General features: G+C 45.1%; 1 protein-coding gene across 1 annotated transcript in view; it reads left to right on the plus strand.

Annotated features, from left to right (window-relative positions):
* Window positions 1-27,733, plus strand: part of PPIL4 (peptidylprolyl isomerase like 4) — a 272,134-nt gene that overhangs the window by 19,874 nt on the left and 224,527 nt on the right. The window contains exons 2-4 of the mRNA XM_078648659.1: window positions 3,440-3,507; window positions 3,592-3,656; window positions 5,244-5,361. Coding sequence (XP_078504785.1) covers window positions 3,440-3,507; window positions 3,592-3,656; window positions 5,244-5,361 — 251 coding nt within the window. The remainder of the gene's footprint in view (window positions 1-3,439; window positions 3,508-3,591; window positions 3,657-5,243; window positions 5,362-27,733) is intronic.

A 27,733-nucleotide genomic window follows, 5' to 3' on the forward strand; every position in this document is an offset into this window, starting at 1 on the left:
AGGCAAAGTGGTGGGAACATAAGTCCCTTAGACGTTACTTGGAGGTAGGCAGGATTCCGAGGGGCCTACGAATCACCCTGGCACCCAGCTATGAGAGTCCCGACCCTGACATGCTTCCGGAATGGGCCGAATGTAATTTGGAGTCCTCAAGTAGGTTGGTTCGCATACTGGTAAAATACGCTGAAAGTGATCGGCTCAAGCTGCATGTTAAAGGTGACGAGCTTAATGTTGAAATATCTAAACTCGAGGAAACGGAAAACATTAAAAAGATGAGGAAAGACATGCTGGCAAAACTTCAAAAAGACGAAGAAATAATTAAAAAGTGCAAGGCATACAAGTTTAATCGTGATAAAATTGATTACCAAAATGGCAATGTTTTCACTTTTGCACGGAGATATGACAGTGTAAAAGCTAAAGTGGGTGTTGCTATACAACGTCCAAATGTGAGCGGCTTGCGCGATAACACTGCTGCATCCACGTCCGCCTCTAATCTAAGTACGGCCACTGAGAGTGAGACGGAGGGGGAAGGTGTGGAGCAGTAAAGGTGGGGTTTCCAACACTATCCCTGGCAGAGGAGGTCATATATATATATATGTGTATGTCATAGTAGGTCCCCTGTCCGGTTGTGGCTTAAGACAAGATGACTCTTTCCAGTAGCCACAATGCCACCATGGTTATGTATGATGACCAATGCCCTTGGCAGAAAAAACCTCCTATGCAAACTTATTGATTGAAAGAGAATTGATGAAAAAACACGCAGCGCCAAACTCTTAGAGCTAAGCAAATGTTATGCCTGCCTAAATCTGGAATACTTGAGTCAAACCGAAGTCTTGAGAAAGAAAAATATGGAAAAACTTTCAGGGACAAAAATGATAAGAGGTAGGTAATGCACAACATTAAAAATGCTCTGAATGTGTTGCGGCACATACAACTGCAGCGCTTACTCAGAGGCCTTCATAGGTTGATAATTTCCCATGTTCAGCAACTATGGTCCCCCCTCTTGGTGCAGAATAGGAACAGTGATAGGAAAAAAATATAGAGTATGAAAAAAGGAGAGGCGCTGAAGGGAGATAAGGAAAGTAAAAGGAAGTGGTGGAGTGGTCTTGGAAGAAGTTTAGTGAAGGAAGAAACAGTTGACCTCCTTCCTGTCTGTATGCAATGGAGTGGAGTCTCAGTATGTGTAAATGTCCTATTGGAAACCATAGTTGTTTCTTTGCTGACCAGGCTGTTTTATACATGATAACATGTTTGTTTCTTTGCAGAATGCCAATGAGGGAAATTCATGGCGATCAACTTTTTCTGGCAAAATACCTAATCTGCAAACTTTTTCTGGGTGGTAGTGTGCAATCATATTTATGTTAGTAATGCTAAACTGCTTCTCTAGAGGACTTAATTTGAATGTTCTAGAGTGTTCATGGAAGGGTATCCAAATTATGCGGATACCATTAAGGGAGTGCTGGTTGTTTCACTTGAAACTGAGGAGCTTTAGAACTTGGATTGAACAAATAACCATTCTTTCTTTTAACTGCTTCAAAGAAAGGGTGTGTTTAAACATCTCACTAAGTCTGTTTAATGAAGTATTCAGCTTGTGTGGAGTCATGGCTTATAGTAGGGAAAAAAGCTGTAAAGGAAACTTACTGGGCTGATCTCATTGGGCAGGTCATATTTCAGTTATTGGGATGTAGGATACCAAACCGTTATGCTTTGGTTGGTTGAACAGTTCTGATTAAGGTGGTAGAAATTGTAGAATGTGGTTGAAATTGTAGAACGTTGCATGGAGAGTATATATCACAAAGTACTACAATTACTGCCTCATTCATAATGTCCAGGTTAGTATACATTTGCTTTTAACAAGGATAACTAGTCAATCTGGGAGTATGTGAAAGGAGAACAAAAGTATCAAGGAAGGCCTAACACTTTTAAGGACAGAAGGGTCTAAATATATTTACCAATACAGGTTTCTCAGGTTATAAGCTGGAGAATAATTTCAACACAAATGTAGTACTTGGTTGATGGAACATCTGATATCTGATCACAGCATAATTTTGTGGATGGTGAGTTTAAGAGAAATATAAAACTAATGAAGATACCAACAGTGTTTCAGGGATGACATTTGCTCTAATAATGGATTGTGTTCTGTAATTAGCCATTGTAGAAGATATTTTTAATGTAAATTATTCTATTGTTTGAAGTAATATTTTATTTAAAGGAAAGCAGGGCCAAAAATTGACCATCGAATGTATGGAAGAAATCCCATGACCCTCCCAAGTGAGTTTACCTAATGGTATTCTGCAATATTTTAGGAATCTTTCGTTACATGTGTTCTGTTACTCTGGCGCTGGAAATGTTTCGATTGATTTGATTAGGAGGGTGAGAGCATGAGCGGCAGAGGAGAGTTGATGGATGTGGCCTCACTCGCCTCAAGCATATGCCGAGTTACACCTGTTCTGCATCTCCATCCCTCCCCACCACTCTGTGGCCGCCCTTCTCCAACCCAAAGTGAAGAAAAGAATGGCAAGCACCTTTCCCTGCTCTTCAATTTACTTTTCCTCTCCCTCTTAAATGTTAACACAAAAAAAACCTAGTTTTCTGCCATCCATTATCACAACCCTCTGCATTTACTTTCTCAAATGGAAATAAAATTTGGTCTAAGAGCCAGTCTCACCGTCTTCTCTTCATTTGCCCCCGTTCCACCCCCCAAAGCTGTGTTGTCTGCTTCCTGACATAGGTCAGAGCCAGCATTACTCTGACAGGCTTTCTGAGAGCTCTGTCGGTGTAGCCTGGAATGTGGTCTGCGATCTTACAACAGTGGAAAACAGTTTCTTCCAGTGCTGCAGCGGAGTAGTGGTGAATAACTGGATTTAGGATCATATACTCGCACTGCCTACTCTCAGGGCTGTTTGATATATATATGTGATTTCCTAAAGCAGGAAGGGTCTAACTTGCCTAATGAGTCAGACAGGTTAGGATGATCTCCAATCTCGTTTACAAACAAATTTCCCTAGCCTGAAGGATACATGCGTTCCACAGCAGAGAAAGAATTCAAGGGTTTTGTCAAGATTCAGGACGCCTGGTAAAGCTTGCAGGATACAGATTCTCATTAATTGTAGTAATTATATTACATTACTGTCCCTGTATAAATGCTCAGAACTTCATAGTCCAATGGTAATACTACAGTGAGTTCTTGTTCCCTTTGTTGACACTTGCCGTACCTTAAATGTTTCTAACTATAAAGCACTATAATGATTTGAATCCCACATGTGCATCCCAGTCGCCGCATACCTTTTTGCTATAATATGGACATCCTTTCTTGTGCTGGATGGCAAAATATTTGCTTTTTGTAAATTGACTGATTTAAATATATCCTGTTCTGATGATATTAATGGTATTTCTCATTTTGGTCTACTAGGTTTAAAGTAGCATGCTTTTTCTTTTTCAGCGTGTCTGAATTTTTTAAAGCTTTGCAAAATCAAGTACTACAATTACTGCCTCATTCATAATGTCCAGGTTAGTATACATTTGGTTTCTGGTTTTTGCATTTTCTATTTTTGTAATTGGCTTTGTAACGTGACCCCTCTTCTTCTGTTGCAGAGAGATTTCATAATACAGACTGGTGACCCACTGGGCACAGGGCGGGGAGGGGAATCTGTTTTCTGGTGAGTTGGTTATGCTGTGTTTTTCAGACATTCCTATGGGTACCTTTTGAATTGCTTTCCAACTTTTTTCATCTGTGTTCACTTAATGCCGGTGCTTAATTGCCATATACGTTTCCTACAGAATGGCATAAGGAACTACCATAAAGAACTACATATTGACATAATTGTAGCCTAATGACTCCTAGCTTGCCGGTTAAATATGACTTTATTTCAAAGCTTGTTAAATGAACAGTAAAACTGTTCTGGTAAAGCTGAACCTCCCTCCTGAAATATCCTGCTGGTCCTTGAGCTTTCAGTGGTAACTTCAGCTGGACTATTGTCCATAACTTTTTAATTTGAAGAGAAGAATTGCAGAATTTTAATATTGAGGGCATGAGTTTCCTATTGTGAATCAGACTGTTTTTTCCCGCAGTACTTGTGGCTTTCACTTTTAAATGGTCAGCTAATGTACCAGGACTATTGATGTTCTAGCATCAAATTTACAAAAAGTTAGATATTTACCAATTGACTCGAGATCAACTCAATATAAGCTCACTTAGCACCACCTAGAAGAAATTAAAACCCCATAAAAGGCCACAACGGAATCAAAGGTAACCATAAATCCTTTCATTAGACAAGGATACTAACAATTTCCAAACCAGCACTGCCAGTTTGAGTGAAGTAAACTTCCTCTTCTAAACTTTTCAGAAAGAGATGTCGCTGACGACCATAGAATTAAATCTGATAAAATAATAGGATGGGTAGCTTTAGCTTGCCTTTGAGCTCAGTGACCTGTGGTAGTGCCCTTAAACAGCAGATCCGCTATTCAGTGTCTGGAAACTCCAAGGGATGAGAATATGCTTTATTCACGAATACACATTGTTAAAAAGCAGGCCTCAATCTCTGCGTTTGCATAGGTCACTGTTACACCCTTTACTTTAGCAAGAGGATAGAATGAAAAGCTCTTCTTGACACTGACTCTTTCTCAGAGCCACTGGACCTTTCTATTTGAATCCCAACACTCTCCTGTGAAGTAGCCAAATGGCAGACAATATAGACGATGCCAGTGACCACGTCTCACACAAAGACTCGAGATCTGAACGAAGATTAAAAGACTGACTAGATCGAATCTCCTTCCTATAAATTGGAATGGGAATAGAACATCAGTAATGCCTCCACTCTTATACTAATGCTAAGTATATTGTACAGTGAGATTTTCCATAACTCTTGAAAAAATACTATAGGACCGTGCAAGTGAGTGGAATGCGCTACACAAATTTGTCTACCATTAGCCTTCAATTTATTCATGAACATTTACCTGAAGCTAGATTTGTAACTGGCAACAAAATATAAATAAAACTATTTTCCACGTGTCAGTTTTTACTAAATCTGTATGTAAATTAGGTGGAATACAATCAGTAAAGAAATTGAATTGAGAATGTACATGCGGGACTATGTAAAACGGGGGGAGAACGGGTTACTTTCAGTAACATTGCTTTGTTTTTGTTTTGTTCAGTTATGTGCATGGTTGGTTGCATTACCAGCATGGCATAACACTCCTGATTTTTCACTGCTGGTTTCCAACATACTTATTGGATGTGTTCTCAGCAAACTCTATGGTGATCAGGCACGTTTTTTTGATATTGAAAAAGTGCCACGAATCAAGCACAAGAAGAAAGGGACAGTCTCCATGGTGAACAATGGCAGTGATCAGCACGGATCTCAGGTGAGCTGGGTAAATGTGCGTGATGGAAGAGATGCCGAAATCTACATGTTATATTTCTATAATGTCAAAGGGAGAGCGTTTTCTGACAAAATGCGGTTGATTTTGTATTTGTGCACATTACTAATCCTAAGTGTGTGTGTATAAATCACACAGTGGCAGTTGCCACTATATAGTTATGTTTAGGCAGAGTTTCTATAGGAGGAGTATTTTTTGTTATGCTGATTACTTTAGCACCACTGTACAAATATTCAGGATTTGTTTAAAAAAAGTTCTTCTACCTCCGCTCCTTCATGGAAAGTTTTGGCATGATCTGTCAAGAAAATGTGTTTCTGTGTTGGGGGGGGGGGGGTGTCAAAATGTGTTTATTCCATGCAAATTCCCATAGGAATTTTAAGAAATATAGCTGAGCAGAATTGCACCAGAATTAAAAAAGATAGAGCGATCTGATTGGTTGAGAGGGCTTTTTACCTATCGGCTGCTTTGGTACCATAGACCCGCATTACAGAGGAATCTTATTGGCTGGCTGCAACATTTTCTTTGATGTTGTGGCCAGCCAAGCTAAAGGTCATAAGCAGTGTATAGTGGGGTTTCAAGTTCTAGTTAGTTTAGTAAACTATAAGTAGTGAATTTCAGTAAGCTAATATCTTACCACCAGACCTGACTATAACATACCTTTTATCCCCCCCACCCTATTCCCCCCCCCCCATATTCACTCAGCTTAGAGTGCTGGAAACAGGGCCTGGCCTCTAGCGGGCACCCTCCTGTTGCGTAGACCGTGGCCCAGCCAGGTGGCGAACCGCCTGCTGCTCACGGCTGAAGTCTCCAGCCAAACCCTGCAGCCAACCTGCTCTGGTCAATGAACACCCTCTGCTTCACATGTCCTGGATCTTTGGCTGTGTGCAGCAGGGCAGAGGGGTTGGAGGCAGCTGCAGCTAACCCCGCTACTGTGCACAGTTTTTAATGCAAGGCCTGGCTTCCATCCAGGCCATGTGACCAAACCAGCGCAGGTGGGCAGCAACCCAACGCACACAGCCTTTAGCTGTGCCAGCAGTGGGCTGGCCACCCTGTGCCCATTCCTTTGATGGAATATATTTATATTTCTACTGGGTTATTGGTGCTCTTTTTCCCCAAAGAGAGCGAGAGACAAGAAATCCAGTCCTAGTTTTAAAAGCCATTGATACCCGTTTAAAGCTCTGTTTTAGTGAAGGATATATGTAAAAGGGTAACTACAACTTTAAAAAATTATGCCTATTAATATAAAGGCAAACCATGATATTATGACATTTGACAGCATAAAGTGTTACAACCGTGTATGTTCTCCCTTATTTTCTAAACATAGGTAACGACTACATTAGCACCAAAATCTTCTAAAAAAAATAACTAAATAAGAGCTCCAAGATGGCGCAGTCACTTGTATTCATTGATAGTATTTTATTTTAGAAACTGCTGCCTGGTTCTACCCTTTTATGACACTGTACTTAAAAGAACAAGCTAGTAAACTGGACAGTGCAAATGCGGTTGCAGGCTGTTTGCCATATATGGTCAATGTAATGTCCGAAGCTTTTCTGTCCTCATGAGCAGAATGTATGAGAATTTTATTTTGGGACTTAGCTTTACTTTTTATCTGTGCTAGTCCATAACTATGACACATTAAACTGGTTATGTTCTGTTATAAGGTTTCATGTTTCATTTCCCCGTTTCCTAACTCCTTGTCTCTCCCAAAGACAAACTCTTGTCAAACCTTTGTGCTTTGATTTAGGCTATTTTAAAGCACCATCGTATTTTTAGGTCTCGCCTACGCAACGCGCATGCTTTACAAAGGCAAAAAGACCTATAGCAATCGCTTTGACTTTTCAGCCAAAAACGTGCACGCGTTCCATTGCCTTCAATGGCAACGCGTGCACGTATGGCCATTCACTTGCAGGAGCTAGCTGCGCCATATGGTAGCAATTATAGCTCCTGGCGCTGCTCGCTCTCGCAAGTGAAATTGCCAGACTTCTATTGCAGAGTTTCACGCGAGCGGTCAATGCTTGTTGATTGTTTGCAATGCAAATGAAAGAGGCTGTACGCCGCAGCGGCGTATCTATGGGAACCGGATAAAGACAAATGTGCATTACAGCCTGGGGTAAGTGGGGTTTTGCCCTCCGTGTGTTACTAAAAGTGTGTTACGCAATACAGGAAAAGTGATAGTGTATTTGAAGAAAGAAGGTCACTCGGAGCTGTTCAACCTCACCAGGCCCCTCTTCCGATTTTTTCCGCTCAACCATCATTCACATAATCTAAAGTACGTTTTTCCATTTAGCTAGATGTGTAAACAAAAGCAAACTATTTCGCCTGCTGTCACCGCCAGCTCCGACGTTGCAAGTTTCAGCCAGACTTTTATTGCAGAGTTTCACTCTGAGCTTCTTTGCGGGCAATGGGATGGGAGCGCCCAAACTGGTAAGCAGTGACGAGCGAGACATACTCTGGGATCTCGGGCACATATTCTGTGGTACAGCACGTTCTGACATCCAGCAGACAGGTTAGTTATCGCTTTTGATTTCCGCGTTCTCTCAAGCAAGTTAGGTTTCTTTTCAGCGACAATGCTTTGTACAAGTGTCAGTTTTTCTGTTACACGAATCCTGCATCGAAAATCACACAAGTTCATTGAAAGTATCTTTGGAGTTAATTTGAAAAGCTCTAGTTTTCATCCTGAGATGATTTGAGGCGCTGTGCTTTCCTGTAAAGTGCACTGATTTAAATACAAATGTTATTGAGAAAGTTGCTGTTATTATGAATTCCTTTTACTTCCTTTGAGTGGTACCGAAATGAGCACACTTCAGGGAATTCTAAAGTGACACATTTTTTTAAGTGTGTGTTAAAGTGTGAAAAGATGCATTTAAGGCAACATGCACGTTACCCCTCATGTGATCAAAATGGAGATTGTATTTAAGAGTAATTCTACACAGAACTCTTAACACTTAACAGTACTAAATATATCTCAAATGTGTATGCTGTTGATAAGAAGTCCCGCCTTTAAATGTATATGTGCGAAAATTCACATTTTCATCTACCAGATGTGATGACTCAAGTGGCTACCACATCCACATCATGGGAAACTCTTTTGCTTTCTGGTCACCAGTTCGAATTCCTGTGGGTTTATTAAACTCCTCTCAAACGATCAAATAAGAGCTCTCAAGACGGTTAACAGTGAACATGTTATTGAGCGCGAAGAAACACATGATGAACATGCTCTTTACAAATACATGCATTATGTTTCTTTTGTGTTTCTCTGCATAAATATTTTTACTCTGAATAATATTGTTATTGTTAGTATGGCCATAGATTAAATACACATTCACTTTACCTCCCCTCCTTTTTAATTCCTACATTTCCAATACAGTTCATATTTAGGAAGATTGTTTTACGCTGAGAGAAACGTGCTACATCACGGTGTTGGGCATTTCTTCTTTTTAGCTAAGTGTATTCTGTACGGATAATCATAACTGTGCAGCATTTATAGATCATGTGCTAAACGCTAGTGATTTTTTTTTTTTTTTTACTTTCCTTGACTTCAAATTACTGACGATGGTGATTGTAGCACACTTTTTAACATTTGTTTTTACTTTTTCAGTATAAATCTAGAAGTCTAAGCAATACATTTGTGGGAGTTGGTCAATCTAGTACAATTGAGTTCTGTGGTAGTGGAATTTACAGGTGAAGAGGATACCAGCATGAAATCCAGCAGGTGCTTCGGTTGGAACCAAGGGAGAACCAGGGCCTGACATTAGCCTCCTTTCACAGTTCTTGCTGTGTTCATGCGGTAGCAACTGTCAGGCACACACCGTAGAAGCTATGAAAGGAACTGATTCTTTGGAGGCACAGGGTGGTTTCAAAACCCCTATTGCTCCAGGGTGTTGGTTTTCATTTGTTAGGATATTTTGCCCTCATGGGTGGGATGTTCTAATAGCTTTGGGCTATAAGGATAGCATAAAATAGAATAGAAGATCGTGTCATCTTTTACATCTCACCTTTGGGACCTTATAAGTATTTAGCCGTGCAACACTTGATGTTTTTGCACTAAGGATATTGTGCTGCATAACTAAATACTTATAAGGTCCCAAATGCGAGACCTATTGGGTACGCCAATGCTTGTTGTTGTTTTGAGGTGTACTTTGACTTGTACAGCTTTTTTGTTGTAGCCAACATACAGGTGTTTTGTTCCTACTCTGATTTAATTATTCATTATAAGTGTGCCATGTTGCCTGTGTGCCTGCCTGTATGTAACTAATTTAGTTAGTAACAATCAAAACCAAAGGACCCCCTGTATCATTAGAGTACCGGATCAGGGGAAATACTAAATTTTAAAGAAAACCCCCTGTCTTTCTATAATATACTCCTGCATGAAACTCAAAAAATTATATATGCTCTGAAAGACTCATTATTTACATATACATTTTATTATATATTTTTCCCCAAATTGATCTGGTGTATCAAGAATATTTCTCAATTTGCATCGGAGAATTTGCAAGTCATGACAAAATATTGCACAGTATATCTCAAAACCTCTTACGATATATAGTGAAAAATAATCAGCAGATCACATTCCAATAAATGTATTGCTCTAAAACCATTACCACACACTCACTATCATAGTCATTCGTTCTATGCACCACCTGTCACTCCCATTCTCTGCCTCCTTGTATTCTAATAGTCAGTCAGTCAATCCACTTTTTTCGATTAGTTAAAATCATAAAAGTACACTACACAATATACAAAAAAAGACACAATCCTATAAAAACTTTTGAGCGATGTATATAAAACAGCATTTGTATATTTCATAAAAAACAGATATCTCAAGATTGAAAAAGAATTCCATAAAATATTAACAATAAAATGTATGCATTGTTTAACATAGGGTGTCTTTTTTTTCCAAAGTCGTACGGCAGCAACAAGGAAACGAGCAATGCTAAAAATGTCCCAGGAATTACTCCGCATTTGCAGATAAAGTAACGCAGGTCTAACTTGTGAAAAGCCTTTTCAATTCGATATAGCGACTAAAAATTTCCTACGGATATCATTATAGAAATCGCAGAACATCATAAAATGTAAAGTGTCCTGTGAAGAATAGTTATCACATTGACACGGGCCTGCATCCTCAGGCTTACACCACCCCCGGAGCTCATCCAACGAGAAGTGAATCAAATTATAACCTAGTCAGGAGCCAGGGATGGAAAGGCTTAGTCACAATTTTCAAGTAGTGTTCAATTAACAAGGTTGTTTTTGTCAAAAAATGTACACTAACTAAAGGTTTCTGTAGCTCCTGTTCCATCATCAGTGCATTCATAAAACTCATTTTGACCCACTTCACGTCTTCCTCACTAATCCTTTTTGGGGCTTCAAATAATTCTGGCCACCCTATTTTAGATAACATAAGCGTAACATAAGACAGCCACTTAATGTTACTAGCTTTATCCAGTTTAAATCACTCCAGCAGGATCTGATGGTTCAAGGTTAATTCTGGATTAAGCCAGGTTTTCAGTCAACAGAGTAACGGTGATGTGCTCAAGATATCAGAGACATAACCCAACCTTAATTCATGATGAATGGCAAAGGTTGGGGTTGATTGAGGTACAGACAGGAGGCTACGTATTGAATCTATTTTCAGCTATCTGCACCCCTGCTTGCTATTTAAACCCCCATATAGATGAGCCATAGGCCGCAATAGCCAGACACTTCGATCTATATATCTTGAGAATGGCCTCTACAGGCTTAGTCCCCAAACCCTGAGCAAACCCTAATAGAGCAATCGTAGATCTAATAACTGCATTTTTTAAATTTTTTGTTGGGGGGGTCCATGAACCTCTTTCATCAAATAGTACCCCATGGTATGTGAAAGAGGACACCAAGGACACTTCCACCCCATTACAGTGAAAAGATTTAGCTCTTCTACTTCTATGGCCTGTTATCAAAATATGTGACTTCCCAGTGTTCACAACCAGGTCCAGAGACTGCATGTAGACCCCAAAGGCATCCAAAAGCCGTTGGAGGCCTACCACAGTACGAGCTAACAAGACAGCGCATCCGCGTATAGGAGGACCATGATTGGACAGTCTCCTACACGTGGAATATCCAGGCTCGCCTCAACTAAAGACTTATCCAGGGCGTTAATATAAAGTGTAAAAAGCAGAGGCACCAATATACACCCCTGTCGAACGCCCCTTCCTGACTTAAAAGACCTTGTGTATTTTCCGTCCTTGGAAATCCTTACTGATGTTTAAAGGTCCCGATGAAAATCAGCCAGAAAATTAACTAGACACGGGTCAATACCCATTTCCAACAGGATGTTCCACAGCTTCGATCTGTTAACCAGGTCGAACGCTGAGGATAAGTCCATAAAAGCCATCTGCAGGGAACCTTCTTTAGCCATAGTGTATTTGCTTATTGATAAGTATAAATTAAGACACTCGTCCATTGTACTTCTGCCTTGTCTGAAACCGTACTGTAAATTAGATTTAAACTTATTATCAGTAGCCCAATCTGAAACTTTGGCTAAGATCACTTTACCTAGTATTTTAACCGCGGAATCAATCCGGAATGTCGGTCTGTAGCACCGCGGGTCCCCTCTCTGGCCCATTTTAAAAACTGGAATAATAATCGACTGGGACCAGGATACAGGAAACCCTTGCGTTCCAGAGGCATTAAAAATATTAACTAATATTTTTGCCCAGAATTTAGGATCCCATTTATATAAATCTGTTGGGGCACAGTCAGGGCCAGGCGCTTTATTACTAGAGGTCTCCCTTATTGCTCTCTCAATATCCTCTTCGTTAAAAACAAGTGATGCTATGTCATGCTGAGGTAACAACCTGTGGATGGTACCCAGTACCTCATTGGAGCCATAAATTGCCTCAAAATGGGACAGCCATGGTGCCTCTGATATTATTTTCCTGGGTATCGTTCTCCAGTCCGGAGAAAAGGGGGTTGTTAACAATAGCCCAAAATCTTGAACTATCCTTTAAAACCTCTACAGATAAAAGAGCATTCCAAGCCTCTGCCTCAATCTCTGCGTATAAACGGCTACCTTGTACTGCTTCCGTAATCTCTCTATCAATACCCTATCTCGAGGTGAGCTTGTCAAAGCTAAGACTAGGGAACGGTGGGCTCGTGAACAATTTTATCAAACCACCTTTCTCCACGGGTAATTCTGGGTTTGGTGTTAAAAGTCAGATCCGCTGCTATCTGTCTACAAATGCCGTCAAAGGCTCAAAGAACCACATCCACTTTTCTGCCCTTTCTTGTGACCTTTCTGCCTCTGTGCCACTCATTTCCCCACATTTTTTGTGACTTTATCTGCCCTTTCCTGGGACCTTTCTGCCTCTGTGCCACTCGTTTCCCCCTCAATTGTTGTGCCCTTTTGCCTTCTATTTCCTTCGTTGCCCCTTGCCGCTGCGTCCACTGCGGCCCTGCCCCCTGACTGTCCATTTGCTGCCCCCACCTCCCGCCTCCCAGCTGCTCCTCCCTCCCACCTCCCCATATAGGCCGGTCGCTGCGCAGTGAGGAGAGCGACCCTTGATCCTTCCAGGTAGGTCGCTCCCCCTCCGCACAGCACCGCCTGTGCCCGTTCTCTTCCTCGCTGCCCCTGTGTGTCTCTGCCCGGTTTACCTTCTGCTCCCCTCGCTGCCCCCGTGTCTCTCAGCCCGGTTTTTCCTTCTGCTCCCCTCATGGCCCCCGTGTCTCTCTGCCCGTTTTTGCCTTCTGTTGCTTAGCTGCCCCTGCATTTCTGTTACCTTTCTGCCTCTGTGCCACTCGTTTCCCCCTCAATTGTTGTGCCCTTTTGCCTTCTGTTTTCTTCGTCGCCCCTCACCGCCCCCGCCGCTGCGTCCCATGCGGCTCCGCCCCCTGACTGCCCATTCGCTGCCCCCGCCTCCAAGCTGCTCCTCACTCCCACCTCCCTTCACATGCCAGCCGCTGCGCGGTTGCGACGCTGGGGCGCGATAAGCCCGTCTGCACCCGCCCGTGCCTAGACCGCGCCCAGCGCCAGAACCCCTGGCCCCCGCCACGACGACCGCCGCCACTACGACGCCAGCACTCTGCACGCTCTCAACCCCGGACGGGCCCACAACTGCTTCAAGGCTGCCCCGACACGCATACACGGTCCCTTCACCTGCCGGAACTGCAGCTACACCAGCCACAGAGCCGACGAACCACTCGCCAAGAAAGACCTCAACCACCTCCGATGCATACTACTGAACAACCGCTCCGCACGCAAACACGCCGTTGAGCTCTGGGACCTGCTCAACACAACCTCCCCAGATGTTGCCTTCCTGACAGAGACCTGGTTGAACAACTCCTCCGCACCCGACATCGCCATAGCCATCCCCGACGGCTACAAGATTACCCGCAGAGACCGCACCAACGGAGTCGGAGGAGGAATCGCCATTGTCCACAAGAACAGCATCAGGGTCTCGACTAGCACCAACGACGTGCTCAGCACCGCCGAACACATGCATTTCCAGATCCACACAGACCCCAACTCCACCCTCAGAGGCACCCTCGTCTACCGACCCCCCGGACCCCGCCCCCAGTTCAGTGACTCCATCGCCAACTTCATCAGCATGCACGGCCTGACCTCCACCGACTACATCCTCCACGGAGACTTGAACTTTCACCTTGAGAACAACGACAACAACTCCACAACCCTGATCGATAACCTCGCCAACCTCGGACTAAGACAACTTGTCACAACGCTCACCCACTCCGCCGGCCACACGCTCTACCCCGTCTCTTCCTCAAGCCCACATGTCTCCGTCAATCACCGAAGACCAACTACACGCAAACCTCGCTCTCAGCCCACCCACTGAACCCTTCAACACCGACGCTGACCACAGTCTCAGACGCTGGATCGAGGACTGCGCCAACACCCTCGCCCCGCTGAAGAAACCCCCCGGAGAGACACCAGCAAGAGGGCCAGCTGGTTCACCCCAGAACTCCTAGATTCCAAGCAAGCCTGCTGGAAACTAGAGAAGAAATGGCACAGTGAACAAACTCCGGACGGCCACGCAGCACACAAGGACGCCGTCCGCAACCACCACCAACTGATCAGGGCTGCCAAGAAGACCACCTTCAAAGACCGCCTCGACAACAACGCACACGACAGCAAGGAGCTCTTAAACATCGTGAAGGAAATCTCCAACACCAACGACATCCCGCCGTCGCAAGCCCTGTGCGACTCCCTCGCCACCTTCTTCCACCGCAAGATAGCAGACATTCACGACAGCTTTAACACCCCCACAGCCCCAACAGACAGCAACACAACAGACCCTCCGCACACCATCGACCACGCACCCTTGCTAGACTGGACCAGCGTGAGTGTCGATGACACCATCAAGACCATGAGCACAAACCACTCCGGCTCTCTGTCAGACCCATTCCCGTACCACGCCTTCAACAAAGCAAGCAGCTCTATCGCACCCCACCTACGCAACGTCATCAATCTCTCCCTTGAGACCGCGACCTTCCCAGACAGCTGGAAACAAGCAGAGATCAACGCCCTACTCAAAATACCCAAGGCAGACCCAAGAGACCTCAAGAACTTCCGACCCATCTCTCTGCTCCCGTTCCCGGCCAAGGTCATTGAGAAAATCGTTAACAGACAGCTAACCCGATACCTTGAAGAGAACAGAATCCTGGACCCTTCCCAGTCAGGGTTCCGCACCAACCACAGCACAGAAACCACCCTCATCGCCGCCACCGACGACATCAGGACCCTGCTAGACAACGGGGAGATTGCAGCACTCATCCTCCTAGACCTCTCCGCCGCCTTCAACACTGTCTGCCACCGCACACTACGCGCACGGCTCCACGCCACAGGGATTCGAGACTAGGCACTGGAATGGACCACCTCCTTCCTCTCCGGCAAAACCCAGAGAGTCCGCCTCCCCCCGTTCCGTTCCAAAGCCTCAGAGATCATCTGGGGCGTACCCCAAGGATCCTCCCTCAGCCCGACACTGTTCAACATTTACATGGCCCCGCTCGCACATGTCGCCCGACAGCACGACCTCAACATAATGTCCTGCGCCGACGACACTCAACTGATCCTCTCCCTCACCAAGGACCCCATCACCGCCAAAGCCAACCTCCATGAAGCAATGAAGGCCGTCGCCGACTGGATGAAGATCTGCCGTCTGAAGCTGAACTCTGATAAGACGGAGGTCCTCATCCTCTGCTCCAACCCGTCGGCCTGGGACGACTCCTGGTGGCCAACGGCACTGGCGGCAGCCCCGACCCCCACCGACCACGCACGCAACCTGGGAATCATCCTCGACGCAACGCTCTCAATGACCAAGCAAGTCAATGTCATCTCCTCCTCCTGCTTCAACACCCTCTGCATGCTCCGCAAGATCTACAGATGGATCCCGACAGATACAAGAAAGACAGTCACCCTGGCCCTCGTCAGCAGCAGACTCCACTACAGAAACGCCCTCTATGCGGGAGCCCCGACCAAGCTCATCAATCGACTACAACGCATCCAAAACGCCTCGGCACGACTGATCCTCGATGTACCACGACACGGCCACATCACCCCCCACCTGAGAAACCTGCACTGGCTCCCCGTCAACAAGAGGATATCCTTCAAGCTCCTCATCCACGCACACAAGGCACTCCACAAGACCAGCCCAGCCTACCTCAACAGACGGCTCTCCTTCTACACCCCCAACCGCCAGCTACGTTCCGCGGACCTCTCAGTTGCCACCGTCCCGCGCATCCGAAGAACAACCACCGGCGAGAGATCCTTCTCCCACCTCGCCACCAAGACATGGAACACCCTCCCACTGAGCCTACGACAGACCCAAGACCTGCCGACCTTCAGGAGGATACTAAAGACCTGGCTGTTTGATCGGTAGCAGCCCCCATCTCTCCCCCCCCTAACCCTCGCGGGTATGTAGTGCGCTTAACAAATGACTGATTGATTGATTGATTGATCCTTAGGGTTTGAGGAATCAATACATATTGCGATATTCCCTTTAGCATTCGCACAAAGGTCCGTAAAAAAGGAATTGGGCGTCACTTTGGACCACTTAAGCCTCCCCCCTGATCACGAGCTACCACACAATTTGCTCCCAAATTCTTTCCTCCTATTCCCAAAAGACCACATAGATGTATATTAAAATCGCCCATGAGTAGTATATAGTAGGAAGTGGATTGCTTCAACCTATGTTCTTCTAAAAAAAGTTTCAAATAATACAAATGTTGATTCATAAAATCACATTCCCCAGAAATATAGAAATTTACAAGTAATAACTTGGGGTAATTGGAGTTGCTTACTTCTACTATCAGACAATTAGGAGAATCTGCCTCTATCCTTTTAGAAGTCCCCGTTAACTTAAGGGAAAGAAGGAGTACTAGACCGCCTTTTGCTCTACCTGCCGAAGCAGGACGAGCAGGTAGAAAGTAAGAACGAAACCCATCCAACCAAAAGTTATCCCCCCTATCCCATGTTTCCTATAGAGCAATTATATCGTATGATTTTATGAAGTTCAACCAATTTGGATCATCTCTTTTAGATCTAAGATCCGCATTATTCCAACTCATAATTTTCTAATTGAGGGGTATTTCTACTCCTGAATCACATATGTCATGGCCGTTAGAGCGTGGTTCAAATGTGCAATCCTCCTTTCCCGCCAGTCAATTGTTCACCTCCATCTGGCTAAGTGGGAGAACTCTATTTAAGAGACATAAGCCTCAGCAACTGGGCTGCCTGATTTAAAGGTGGTACTCCTCCCCCTCTTACTTTACCGTAGAAAAATACAAGACTTTTACTACGAGAAGGACACATCAAAGACTGATGAAGACTAGTGAAATTAGCCACACTTACACTATCACAAGCTCGTAAAGCACGAACTGGGGGGTAAAAATAACCTAATGCCAAGGCCCTAATACCCCCTCCGTGTAGACCGTTGGCATCCCAAACCAGCCGGTCGACTATATCCCACTTATTAAAATTAAATACAATACAGTCGCCAAGTACATGTTGGGGACCATTTCCCACCCAGGCCACCCGTCTAGCCATAACAATGTGAGCAGAGATTTCGGGATGACCAGTGCAGTAATTGTCGCACCAGTTTTTTGTCTTTCGCAACAGAGGCGCCATTGATTCATTGTCAGGGGCACTAAGCGGAGGAACCCCTACAAGGACCGCAACCAAAGGGGTAGTTTCTGGGGGGAGATTAATTCTACAACCACTGGGACTTGTTTTTCTCTCTTGAGGGCGACAGTTCTCATTAATTGCCAAAGTCAGGCCTTTAGATGGCAGGTTGGCTAGACTCGTATCAACTTGGAAGGGTTTCCCTCCCCATGACCCATACCTCGAATAACCTCAGGTCTATCTACGGAATTAGGCTTTAAACCCCCCCCCCCCCCAAGGAAATTGTAATGGGGTTTCCCTCCCCATGACCCATACCTCGAATAACCTCAGGTCTATCTACGGAATTAGGCTTTAAAACCCCCCCCCCCCCAAGGAAATTGTAATGGTTGATTATCTAGGTGTTTCCCTCTGGAATTAGGCCTAACCTCTAATGGTGGAGTAGGTAACAAGTCTAACTTTGATTCAACTTGCGGAATATATTTTGTATCCCTCAAGAAGGAGACCAACTGCTCACATTTTTTCTTAAGATCCGCAACAGAAGAGTTCAAGGTATCAATTACATCTTTATGCGATACCAGTCAATATAGATTCAAACCGCGCACTAAAAATCTCCTCTATCAAATTCCGCAATGTCATTTGAATGTTTGCATCCACCAAAGGCGCCAACTTGGGCGTACTATTTTTAGAGCTTTTATGCTGCTTGCTGGCTTTTCTACTAATACATTTTGTCCCCGCAGTCCCCATAATTGGGCCCCTTGGTGTCCTTTCCTCATCCAAGGGGGGAACTTCAGGTATTACATCCACACCCCCTATCGCTACAGTTTCCTGAGTCTCTGCTTCACTCCTCGCTCTTGGGCCACTTATCAGCACCACCGGTTCCAATGGAACGGGAATATGTGACGCAGAGTCAATTGCCACAGTCCCTACTCCAGAGTTTTGACTTGTACCCAGTCCCAACTCCTTTTCCGCGTTGGCGATCTCCTTATTCAGAGCTCGCACAGCCGAGGTCAGATATGAGATTATAGATGGTGACTTTCTAGGGATTTTGGCTTTTAAGCCCCCCTGTTCTTGACTGCCCAAATGTTTGCGCTTACCCGTAGATGAACGTTGGAGGGGTGGCCCAGCCCAGCCTCTTTTAGGCTCTGACGGGTGCGGATGGGCCTGCCCTTGGCCGGGCACGCACACCCGCGCGCGTCCAGCACTGCGGGTGGGCCTCGCTGAATTTACAGGGCCTCCCGGCGGCCTGCGATGACACCCTCAATAGACTCCAGGGAGAGGACGGGGAAAGGAGGTGGACAACTAGACAGAAGAATGGTCACAAAATCGGGGGATCATGGGGATCATACCTGCACACCTCCCTGAGGCCTTGGCGAGTGGTGCTCGACGCCGGCCGGCACCCCATGCTCCTCACCGCACTGCAGACCTCGCTGACGCAGCAGGGCACCTCACGGCACTAGGTCAGGTTTAATGTAGCTGCACCTCCATAGCTCACTGAAACGGATCAGCTCCTCCTCCTAATAAAAACATGTATATCTATCATTTAACACATACCTCTTATGACACGAATACATGTGATGGGGCTCCACAGTTAAGTTGGTATTCTTTCTCAATTAGCTATGGCTTTGGGCCATATATATTCATTCAATAACTACAAATGTTATTTACAGTATCCTTAAATGTCTGTAGATCATACATCTCTAGTAGTGCCCACAATGAAACATTGGAAGCATCCCCCGGCGCACTTCTCAGTTAGTCTCCTGGTAAGCCCAGGATTCCTTCTATTTAATGATGCAATAGAATCAATGGTTTCTATTCATCCAAAGATTTCATTTTATTCATAAATCCATGGAATGTCGTTTCATATGATTTTTCAACTTGATATATTATTCATTTCATTTCAATTGACATGCTCTCAGTCCAATGCATTTCGGGCTATCAGGCCCTTCATCGGGGACCGTTAGCTGAAACAAGGTTCAAACACGATGTAATCAATATGATGGTCATTGTTAAACACAAAACATGAATAATGCGAAGATAGTTACGAAAATAATACTGTGCAGATCAGTGAAAACCCCAGTGACTTTGTGCGATAAAATGAACTTATAAACAGCCCTCAGGCACTCACATGATTGAGTTGTCAACTGTTTCGATTCGTGACTTGATACACTTTCGATGTGACTCAACTGCAAAAACATCGAAATTCATATTTTATAAACTATATATTCTATACCTCCTTCATATTCAAATGGCACTCAACAGTATGTAACACTTACTACTGTAGACGCGAGGCGTCTCCTTCGATCTTTCATCAACTGTGCATCCCGTGTATTGTAGCGGACGCGTGCGGCCGCCATTCATGGTTATTTAGACATTTCCCAGTGAAACTCATTTTGTTATGTACTATCCGATTGGTTCGGTTCCCGATCATGTGATCGGAAGTCGACCAATCACGGACAACTACGGCGAGCAGGCTACAAATGCTGTGTTACGAAATGTCAATAAAGAATAAGTTCACAAAAAGAAAAAATACATGCTTGAATGCAGTAATCAACAGAATAGCACCACTTACATGTGTTTAAAAACAATAACAAAACCATACAGCTGAATGCTATCCTTTAATACTTGCGTGGATCATTGGGGAGGGACCTAAAATCCTATGTCACAGTTCCAAGGCTCACATAATGTAGTTCATTACAGGTAACACGTAAATTCCGTGCGATCATTTAGGCCAAACGGTTTCTGGGAATTTAATAAATACATCCAGTTATTTTCTCTTTGGAGTAGGAAACAGTTGTTATCACGGCCTTCTTTCTTCTCGATTACTTCCAAAATCAGAAATTGCAATTGGGAATTGTTATGATGTGCTTCTGCGAAATGCATTGCTATAGATGATTTAGCATTACCTGTTCTGATGTTAGATTTGTGTTCGTTCAGTCTTACTTTGATTTTTCGTGTGGTTTTTCCAACGTATACCTTGCCACACGGACATTTCAACATGTAACGACATTAGATGTCTCGCAGGTAGCGTTCACTCGAAGTTTAATTTTATGTCCTTTCATGGGGTGTGTTATACAGTTTCCTCTTATTATGTTGTTGCAATTACCACATTGTAAACAGGGTCTTGTTCCTCGGGAAAAGTTACCAGGGTCTGTTCTAGTCTTCAGTAATTCACCAAGGTTCTTACCCCTTGTGAAGGCAAAACCGGGTTGATCATCAAATGCTTTGTTGAAATCTGGTTCAGCTTTAAGGATGTTCCAATGGTTCCGTATTACTTTCTTGAACTTGTGGCTCACAGTTGAGTACTTTGACACAATGGTCATCCTGTTTTGGTTATCTTTAATGCGTGTATTTAATAGATCAGTTCTCCGCCTGTTATTAACTTTATGTTCAGACTGTTTGATCAACGTCTCTGGATAACCTCTGTTGCGGAACCTGTTGCCCATTTCTCTGATTTTTAGTTCTGCTTTCTCCGCATCAGATGTGATTCTCTTGGCTCGCATCATCTGTGACACCGGCAGATGTCTTTTTAAGGGCTCTCGGTGAAAGCTCTGAAAGAGCAAAGTGTTGTTTCTGTCAGTCTATTTTCGGTGCATTTCTGTTTCTATCCCATTCGGACCTAAATTAATGCGTACATCTAAAAAGGTGATGGAAGTATTGGAGATTTCCCATGTAAGCTGTATTCTCTCATCTTTTGTGTTGAGTTCCAATAAATCTTTTTCCAATGATTCTTTAGTGTCTTTCCATACAATGAAAATGTCGTCAATGTAACAAACAAACATTTTTAAATTCGTTATCCAGAATGGGTCGCTCAGCACATTTTGTTCTTCAAACGATTTCATATAAATGTTTCAAAACAACAAAGGTCCTAAACTTATATCAATGAGATTAGCGGCGATAACCATAGACTTCAATAAGAACTATGTCTTTTTGTTCCAATGTCCAGCCGGACAAAGGAATATTTATTTTATGGGATAAAGGGAAAAATTCATAGATATGTGAGGCACAAAACCTAAACCGGGCACAAGCTGTACCAAGTAAGGAGGGGAAAAGGACAATACACAAAAGAAAATAATAACAGGCAAACAAAGTGGAGCGAAAGGAGGCCTACAATGCAATGCAATCTTGTGTAAGCACAATCCAACAGTGACCGGAATACATAGTATACAAATGGAAATTGCGGTACTGTTAACAGTACCGCAAATATTCCTTTGTCCGGCTGGACATTGGAACAAAACGACATAGTTCTTATTGAAGTCTATGGTTATCGCCGCTAATCTCATTGATCTAAGTTTAGGACCTTTGTTGTTTTGAAATTTCTGTAGCTACCCGAGGTCCTTAACTACCTACACGGGTTCCCTTGTTGTTTATACTGTTTCATATAAATGTTAGGATATATCGGGGCTGCGCAGTTGCCCATCGACGTCCCAACCAGTTGTTGGTACCAGATGTTGTCAACTTTGAAGTAGCTGTGATATAGTGTAAAGACCATTAGTTCCATAAGGAAGGTTTGAAAAGATAGATCATAGTCTGTAGTCCGTATTGCTTCCTCATTGCCTCGATTCCTGCTCCATGTGGAATCGAGGTGTATAAGGATTTCACATCTCCTGTGCAGAGCACTAATTGTTCATTGTTTTCAATCTGTAGCATTTTCAATCTCATTAGCAAATCGGTGGTATCTCTAATGTACGTCGGCATACGTTGTACAGTCGGTTGCATGTATTTATCAATGAATTGACGAGTGGGTTTGTGTATGCTGTTTTTAGTGGAGACTATCGGACGTAAAGGTGGATCAAACAAATTTTTGTGTACCTTCGGTATCATGTAGAAGGTAGGACTCCTTGGGTATGCTTTTACTAGAAAATTCTTGGTTCTTTCAGTAATTACTTCTTCTTCCTTAGCTTTTATTATGATGGCTCTGAGTTTCTTTTAGATATTCTTGTGTAGGATTATAATCCAAAAGAGCATAAGTGTTGGTACCTGATAGATGTTCCGTTATCTTCCTTTGATACATAGTCGTGTTCATGACGACTAGGCCTCCACCTTTGTCTGCTTTCACGCAAGTAATGTTTTCATTATTCGCAAGATTCCTCAGTAAGCTCATTTCTTTATTTGTGATGTTTTTTCTCTTTTTGGTTTTACATTTAATCGTACTGAGATCTTTTTTTACCAATGTCTCGAAAAGATCCAACGCTTTATGGCTCGTGGGAGCCATGAAGGTGCTCTTAGGTCGTAGACTCTTTCCAAGCCCACACAGCCTACCTGAACAGACGCCAGCACTCTGCCTTTGCCCCTGGGTTACCAACGCTGTAGGTCTCGCCGCCATCGACATCCAGGAGCGGCTGGAGACTACAGCTCCCAGTGGGCTTTGCGCTGACTTCCTGTCCCCGCTGTCTTCGCGCCCGGAGGCGCTACAAAGCGGAGCCTTGACCTCGGTGGAGCGGGGCTCTTTCCAAGCCCACACAGCCTACCTGAACAGACGCCAGCACTCTGCCTTTGCCCCTGGGTTACCAACGCTGTAGGTCTCGCCGCCATCGATATCCAGGAGCGGCTGGAGACTACAGCTCCCAGTGGGCTTTGCGCTGACTTCCTGTCCCCGCTGTCTTCGCGCCCGGAGGCGCTACAAAGCGGAGCCTTGACCTCCGCGTCGCGGGCGACGCCGGGCGGAGCCTGGGCAGAGGGCGGGCCGTCTGTGGCCGTCCGGGGCTGTCAGAGGCTGGGCTGGGCTACGTCCCTTACACTCTACCAGCTTTGACGACACACCCTCGGTGCCCGTCCCCGCTGCCCAAACCATGTCCACCCGTTCAGGAAAGCCACTCAGGGGCGAGGTTGAAAGGGGGTCAAACGCCGCAAGCCCGGTCATAGGATCAATGGACCGTTTTATCACCAGGGTGGCGGCGGTGATTGACAAGGAGATCGCTATGTCTGAGCGGCGACTATCTGAAGTCTACCTCCCCTCAAGACGCTCATCCTTGGGGGCAGTCGCACAGTCGCTCACACCAGCCATCATCCGGGTTCAAGCGGGTACCCCGCCTAGTATGGTCGGCGTTTCCTCAGACCCCCCTCAGTTGATTGGTATAGAGCAAAATATAGATAGGCTGGAAAATCTGGCCGCTCTCCTACCTATAGATACAATGGAAGATGGTGGCCCTAGTAACTTGTCCACATCATCACCACCTATTCCCACAAGTGATGTCATCACAGATCCCGAGTCCCCAAAATCGCTTGTACCCCCTATAGTGGTATTAGACGGGAGTTTAGTTGGGGCTTCACCTAACACCGTAACTCCTGATATTAGGCAGGAGTCTTTCCCCTTGGGTAGAAAAGTGCGTAAACGTAAAAAGGGTAGGCTAGTGAGACAGGCTGCCCTCTACCAAAGAGTAAGGAAGTCCCCTGTATCTAGTACGAGAACTACAGGGGGTGCCCCTATGCTGAACGAAACCGATATAGAAGGGGATGTTTTGAACTCTCCCAAGGGGTCACACTCAGCCAAGGTCCCAAAGTCATCTGACTTAGTAACAGTTGAAAATATTCTGGAGAAGGTATCTACCCTCTTGAAACCGCTACTAGCACAAGTCAAGGGTTTAGGGGAGAGGATTGACAAACTAGAGCAGTCAACACTGGACGGGTTTCACTCACTCAAAACAACTATTAAACAAATAACTAGAGTAAGTGAAAACAAGGACGTGGGTACAAAGGGGAATGAACTATTAGCTCAGAGAGGCCCTAAGCCCCTATTATCTCAAAACAAAGCTGCTCCTAATAGTCCAGTAATTCCAACACCTAAATCTCCTCCCCATCCCAAAGCAGGCTCAAGTTACAAGGGTCCATTAACACATACAGAGCCTGAGAAAAAAAAGCCCAAGCCTCTTCCACAAAACCAGCAACAGATAACTAGTGGTAAAAAGGAAGTTCAACAAAAATCAGAGGGGAGTAGCAAACCCAGTGGGTTAATGACAGGGGAAGCTCCTAGGCCTGTAACCCAACATTCTGCCCCATCTACCTCCCCACCGGTCCCCAGTCATCCAGCACGACGGATCCCCCCAATTAACCTCCCACCAGACTGTCAACCTTTTGTTGCTGTCATGGTCAATGTGCCCCCCCTAAAGGAAGGTCAGTTGGAAAACCACCAATCACTCAAGAACAAGTGTATCCACTGGCTGAAGGCAAACAAGCCAATCCCCTTGGGTGTGGACGGTATTATCCTAAGTGTCCGCAGAGTGGGATGGGTAGGGCAAGGGAAAAAAATGCAGGAGGGGGATTGTGTAATTATAAACTTTCAAGACCCCAGAGTAGTATCATCCATTTGTACTCCTATCAAAAATATGGGGGCCCCGGGGGTTAAACTGGTAGATCTTTCGTATTTTTACCCTAGGCACCTTGTTAGCCCAAATGGAGGAAGTGTAAGTTCCCCTAATTTTGGTCAAAACTGGTCTGGGGCTGTAGGGGGCAATAGGGAGAATCAAATGTGGGCAATAGGCCCCTGCTGACTGGAAACAGCGAGCAGAGAAGACTCAGTAGGAGCACCACCCCCCCAAACAAACTTCGTAAGTGGAATGGGAGACTCTATAGTAATTTCACAAGATCCCTGTTCTCCTTGTATATCTAGGAGGACTTCTATAGATAGGGGCATTCAGACGCCCAGCGACCCTCCAGCTGTGACGGACCTAGACTATAAGGTTTTCAGCTGGAATGTCGCAGGGATTGCAGGAAAACTGGCTCTTCCGGATTTTACTGCATGGGCTGATGAGCACTCCTTGTGCCTCTTCCAGGAAACATGGAGCTTGGTGCCGGTCCATAGGGTGGGATTTTCCTCATATTCCTCCCCTGCGCGAGTCTCGGAATCTGGGAGAGGGCGACCTTCGGGCGGCCTTCTCATCTGGGTCGCGGCTTCTTTAAACTGTAGAGTAGTGGACTTTCCCACAGGTTCCCCGGACATACAAAATATCACCCTTATAGATCAAAGGGGAAGAATTGTTTTAAATGTCTATAATGTGTATGCCCGGGGTACAAAAGGTGGGAGAAAGTCTTCAGTAATAGCTCTCCTCGAGACCCTGTTAAACAATACCCCCCATAAGACACGCACTTTGGTTGCAGGTGATATGAACTGTACGTTCGAGCCCTTGGGCTCGGACGTTTCCCTCGACCAAGATGAGGAGGATGCTAGGTGGGGGATCCCGGCACTGGACATCCCACCGATTAAAAGGTGGACAGAAGTGGCGCTCCAGATATACTCCCTGAGCCTTGAATTTAACTTAAGGGCAGCAAATGGGAGGACTTCCTCGGATAGGGGGGGTGCCCACACCTACAATAGACCAGGGCACACCTCTAGGATAGATTATATTCTAATAGATGTGTGCTTATGGTCTTATGTAAGGGATATGCAGGTGGTCCCTTCGACAGAAAGTGATCACAACTCACTCTCCCTAAAAATTGAACAATGGTGGCAACCCTTAAGGACGACCAACATCAACCTGGCACCCGTACCACCAGATGAATCGGAAGTTTCCCCATGTGGTAGAAGAATTAAATGGGCGAAACTGGTTTTATCCGAGGCAAAGGTTGGGGAAATTAAATCCCATCTAAACCGTGCGGTAACATCTCTCGGAACCTCCTTAGAAGGGGTGGGCAACGTTAGTGGGTGTTTTGTCTCTCTGATTGAAGCCTTAACCAACGTGTTTACCCTCTACCCTAAAAAGCCGGGCAATAAAGTAACTAATAAACCAGTTGATGGTTGGTACACCCACGCATGTAGGGGCTATAAGGCAAAGTTAGTTAGGGCAGTTAAATCCAAATCCCCTACTGTGATCCAGGATGCAAGGAAGGCCTATAAAAAGTCCCTTAATTTGGCTAAAAGGGAGTGGGAAAATAAACATTGGGAAGATCTACTCCAGGCTAGTAAAATCAGGGATTCAGGGGCCTTTTGGAATCTCATAAGTAAACGGAGCAAATCCGATGCAGCCATGAGACCCTGTAACATCCCGCCTCAAAGCTGGGTAAAACACTTTGGCTCCCTATACCTCCCTCCAGACGGGGAACTGTCCGTGGGGAGTGATCTCACACTAGCAATTGAACCTCATGCCTATGACCTCTTCACCCCCCTAGAGATCGAGGGGGTTATAGGCTGGGTAGCACCCCGAAAGGCACCGGGCCCGGACGGCCTTCCGGGTGACTTAATGAGGGCTTACCCAGCGGATTGGGCAAGGATCATAGCAGCTCTCCTAAATGATATTATGAGGGGAGGAGCAGTGCCAGAATCCTGGAAAGGGGCGGTGGTTGTACCCATTTATAAAAAAGGGTGTAGGGAAACCCCGGGCAACTATCGCCCCGTAAGTCTGATAGACTCCACCCAAAAGATAGCTGGTAAAGCTATCCTTGGTAGGATTCTCCATTGGGTGGAGGAGAATAAAATCCTATCAGACTTTCAGGCAGGTTTCCGGGCTGGTATGGGGACTATAGAGCAGGTGTTTAGGCTGTCCCTTTTGGGGTGGAAGGTGGTGGAACTAGGCAAGGGTAGTCTTTACTTAGCCTTTATAGATCTGAAGACTGCCTTTGACCTAGTTCCCCGGGAAGAGCTCTGGAGGGTCCTTTATGAGTTGGGATTACCACCTTACATCTTGTCCCTTCTCATAAGCCTCCATGCCCACACCTTTGCACAGGTCCGTTGGGGTAAAAACGTAGAGCTCACTGATAAGATACCAGTGTCCAGGGGCGTAAGACAGGGCTGCGTCTTGGCGCCCACCCTATTCTCGCTATATCTGAATGGGGTGGTAAAACATCTTCAACAAGAACCAGCCGACGCCCCCTGTCTTGGAGGTGTTCGCATCCCAACCCTGCTTTTTGCGGATGACACGCTCCTGATCTCGAAGACCCCACAAGGCCTGCAGAAATTATTAACACGATTCCAGGAGTTCTGTGAGGCAAAAGGGTTAATAATAAATGTGGACAAAACGAAATACTTAGTTGTAAATCCACCTAAAAAATTGGGCTGCCCACCTACACTTAATTCTATCCCCCTAGAGAAAGTAGCCGAATTCGACTACCTAGGTATCCGGATTACGGACAGGATGTCTTGGGCTAACCACATTGATAAAATGGTCCTAAATCATAGGAGAGTAGGAGGAGCTCTCATGAGGGAATACAGGGCCTCAACCAGGAGATCACTTACCCCAGTACTCGACATCTACAAGGCCAAAGTAGCGACATCAGCCTTGTATGGGGCAGAATTGTGGGGCCACTGCCGAATGG

Source organism: Lissotriton helveticus, chromosome 6 (genome assembly GCF_964261635.1).
Source record: "Lissotriton helveticus chromosome 6, aLisHel1.1, whole genome shotgun sequence".
Classification (NCBI taxonomy): Eukaryota; Metazoa; Chordata; class Amphibia; order Caudata; family Salamandridae; genus Lissotriton; species Lissotriton helveticus.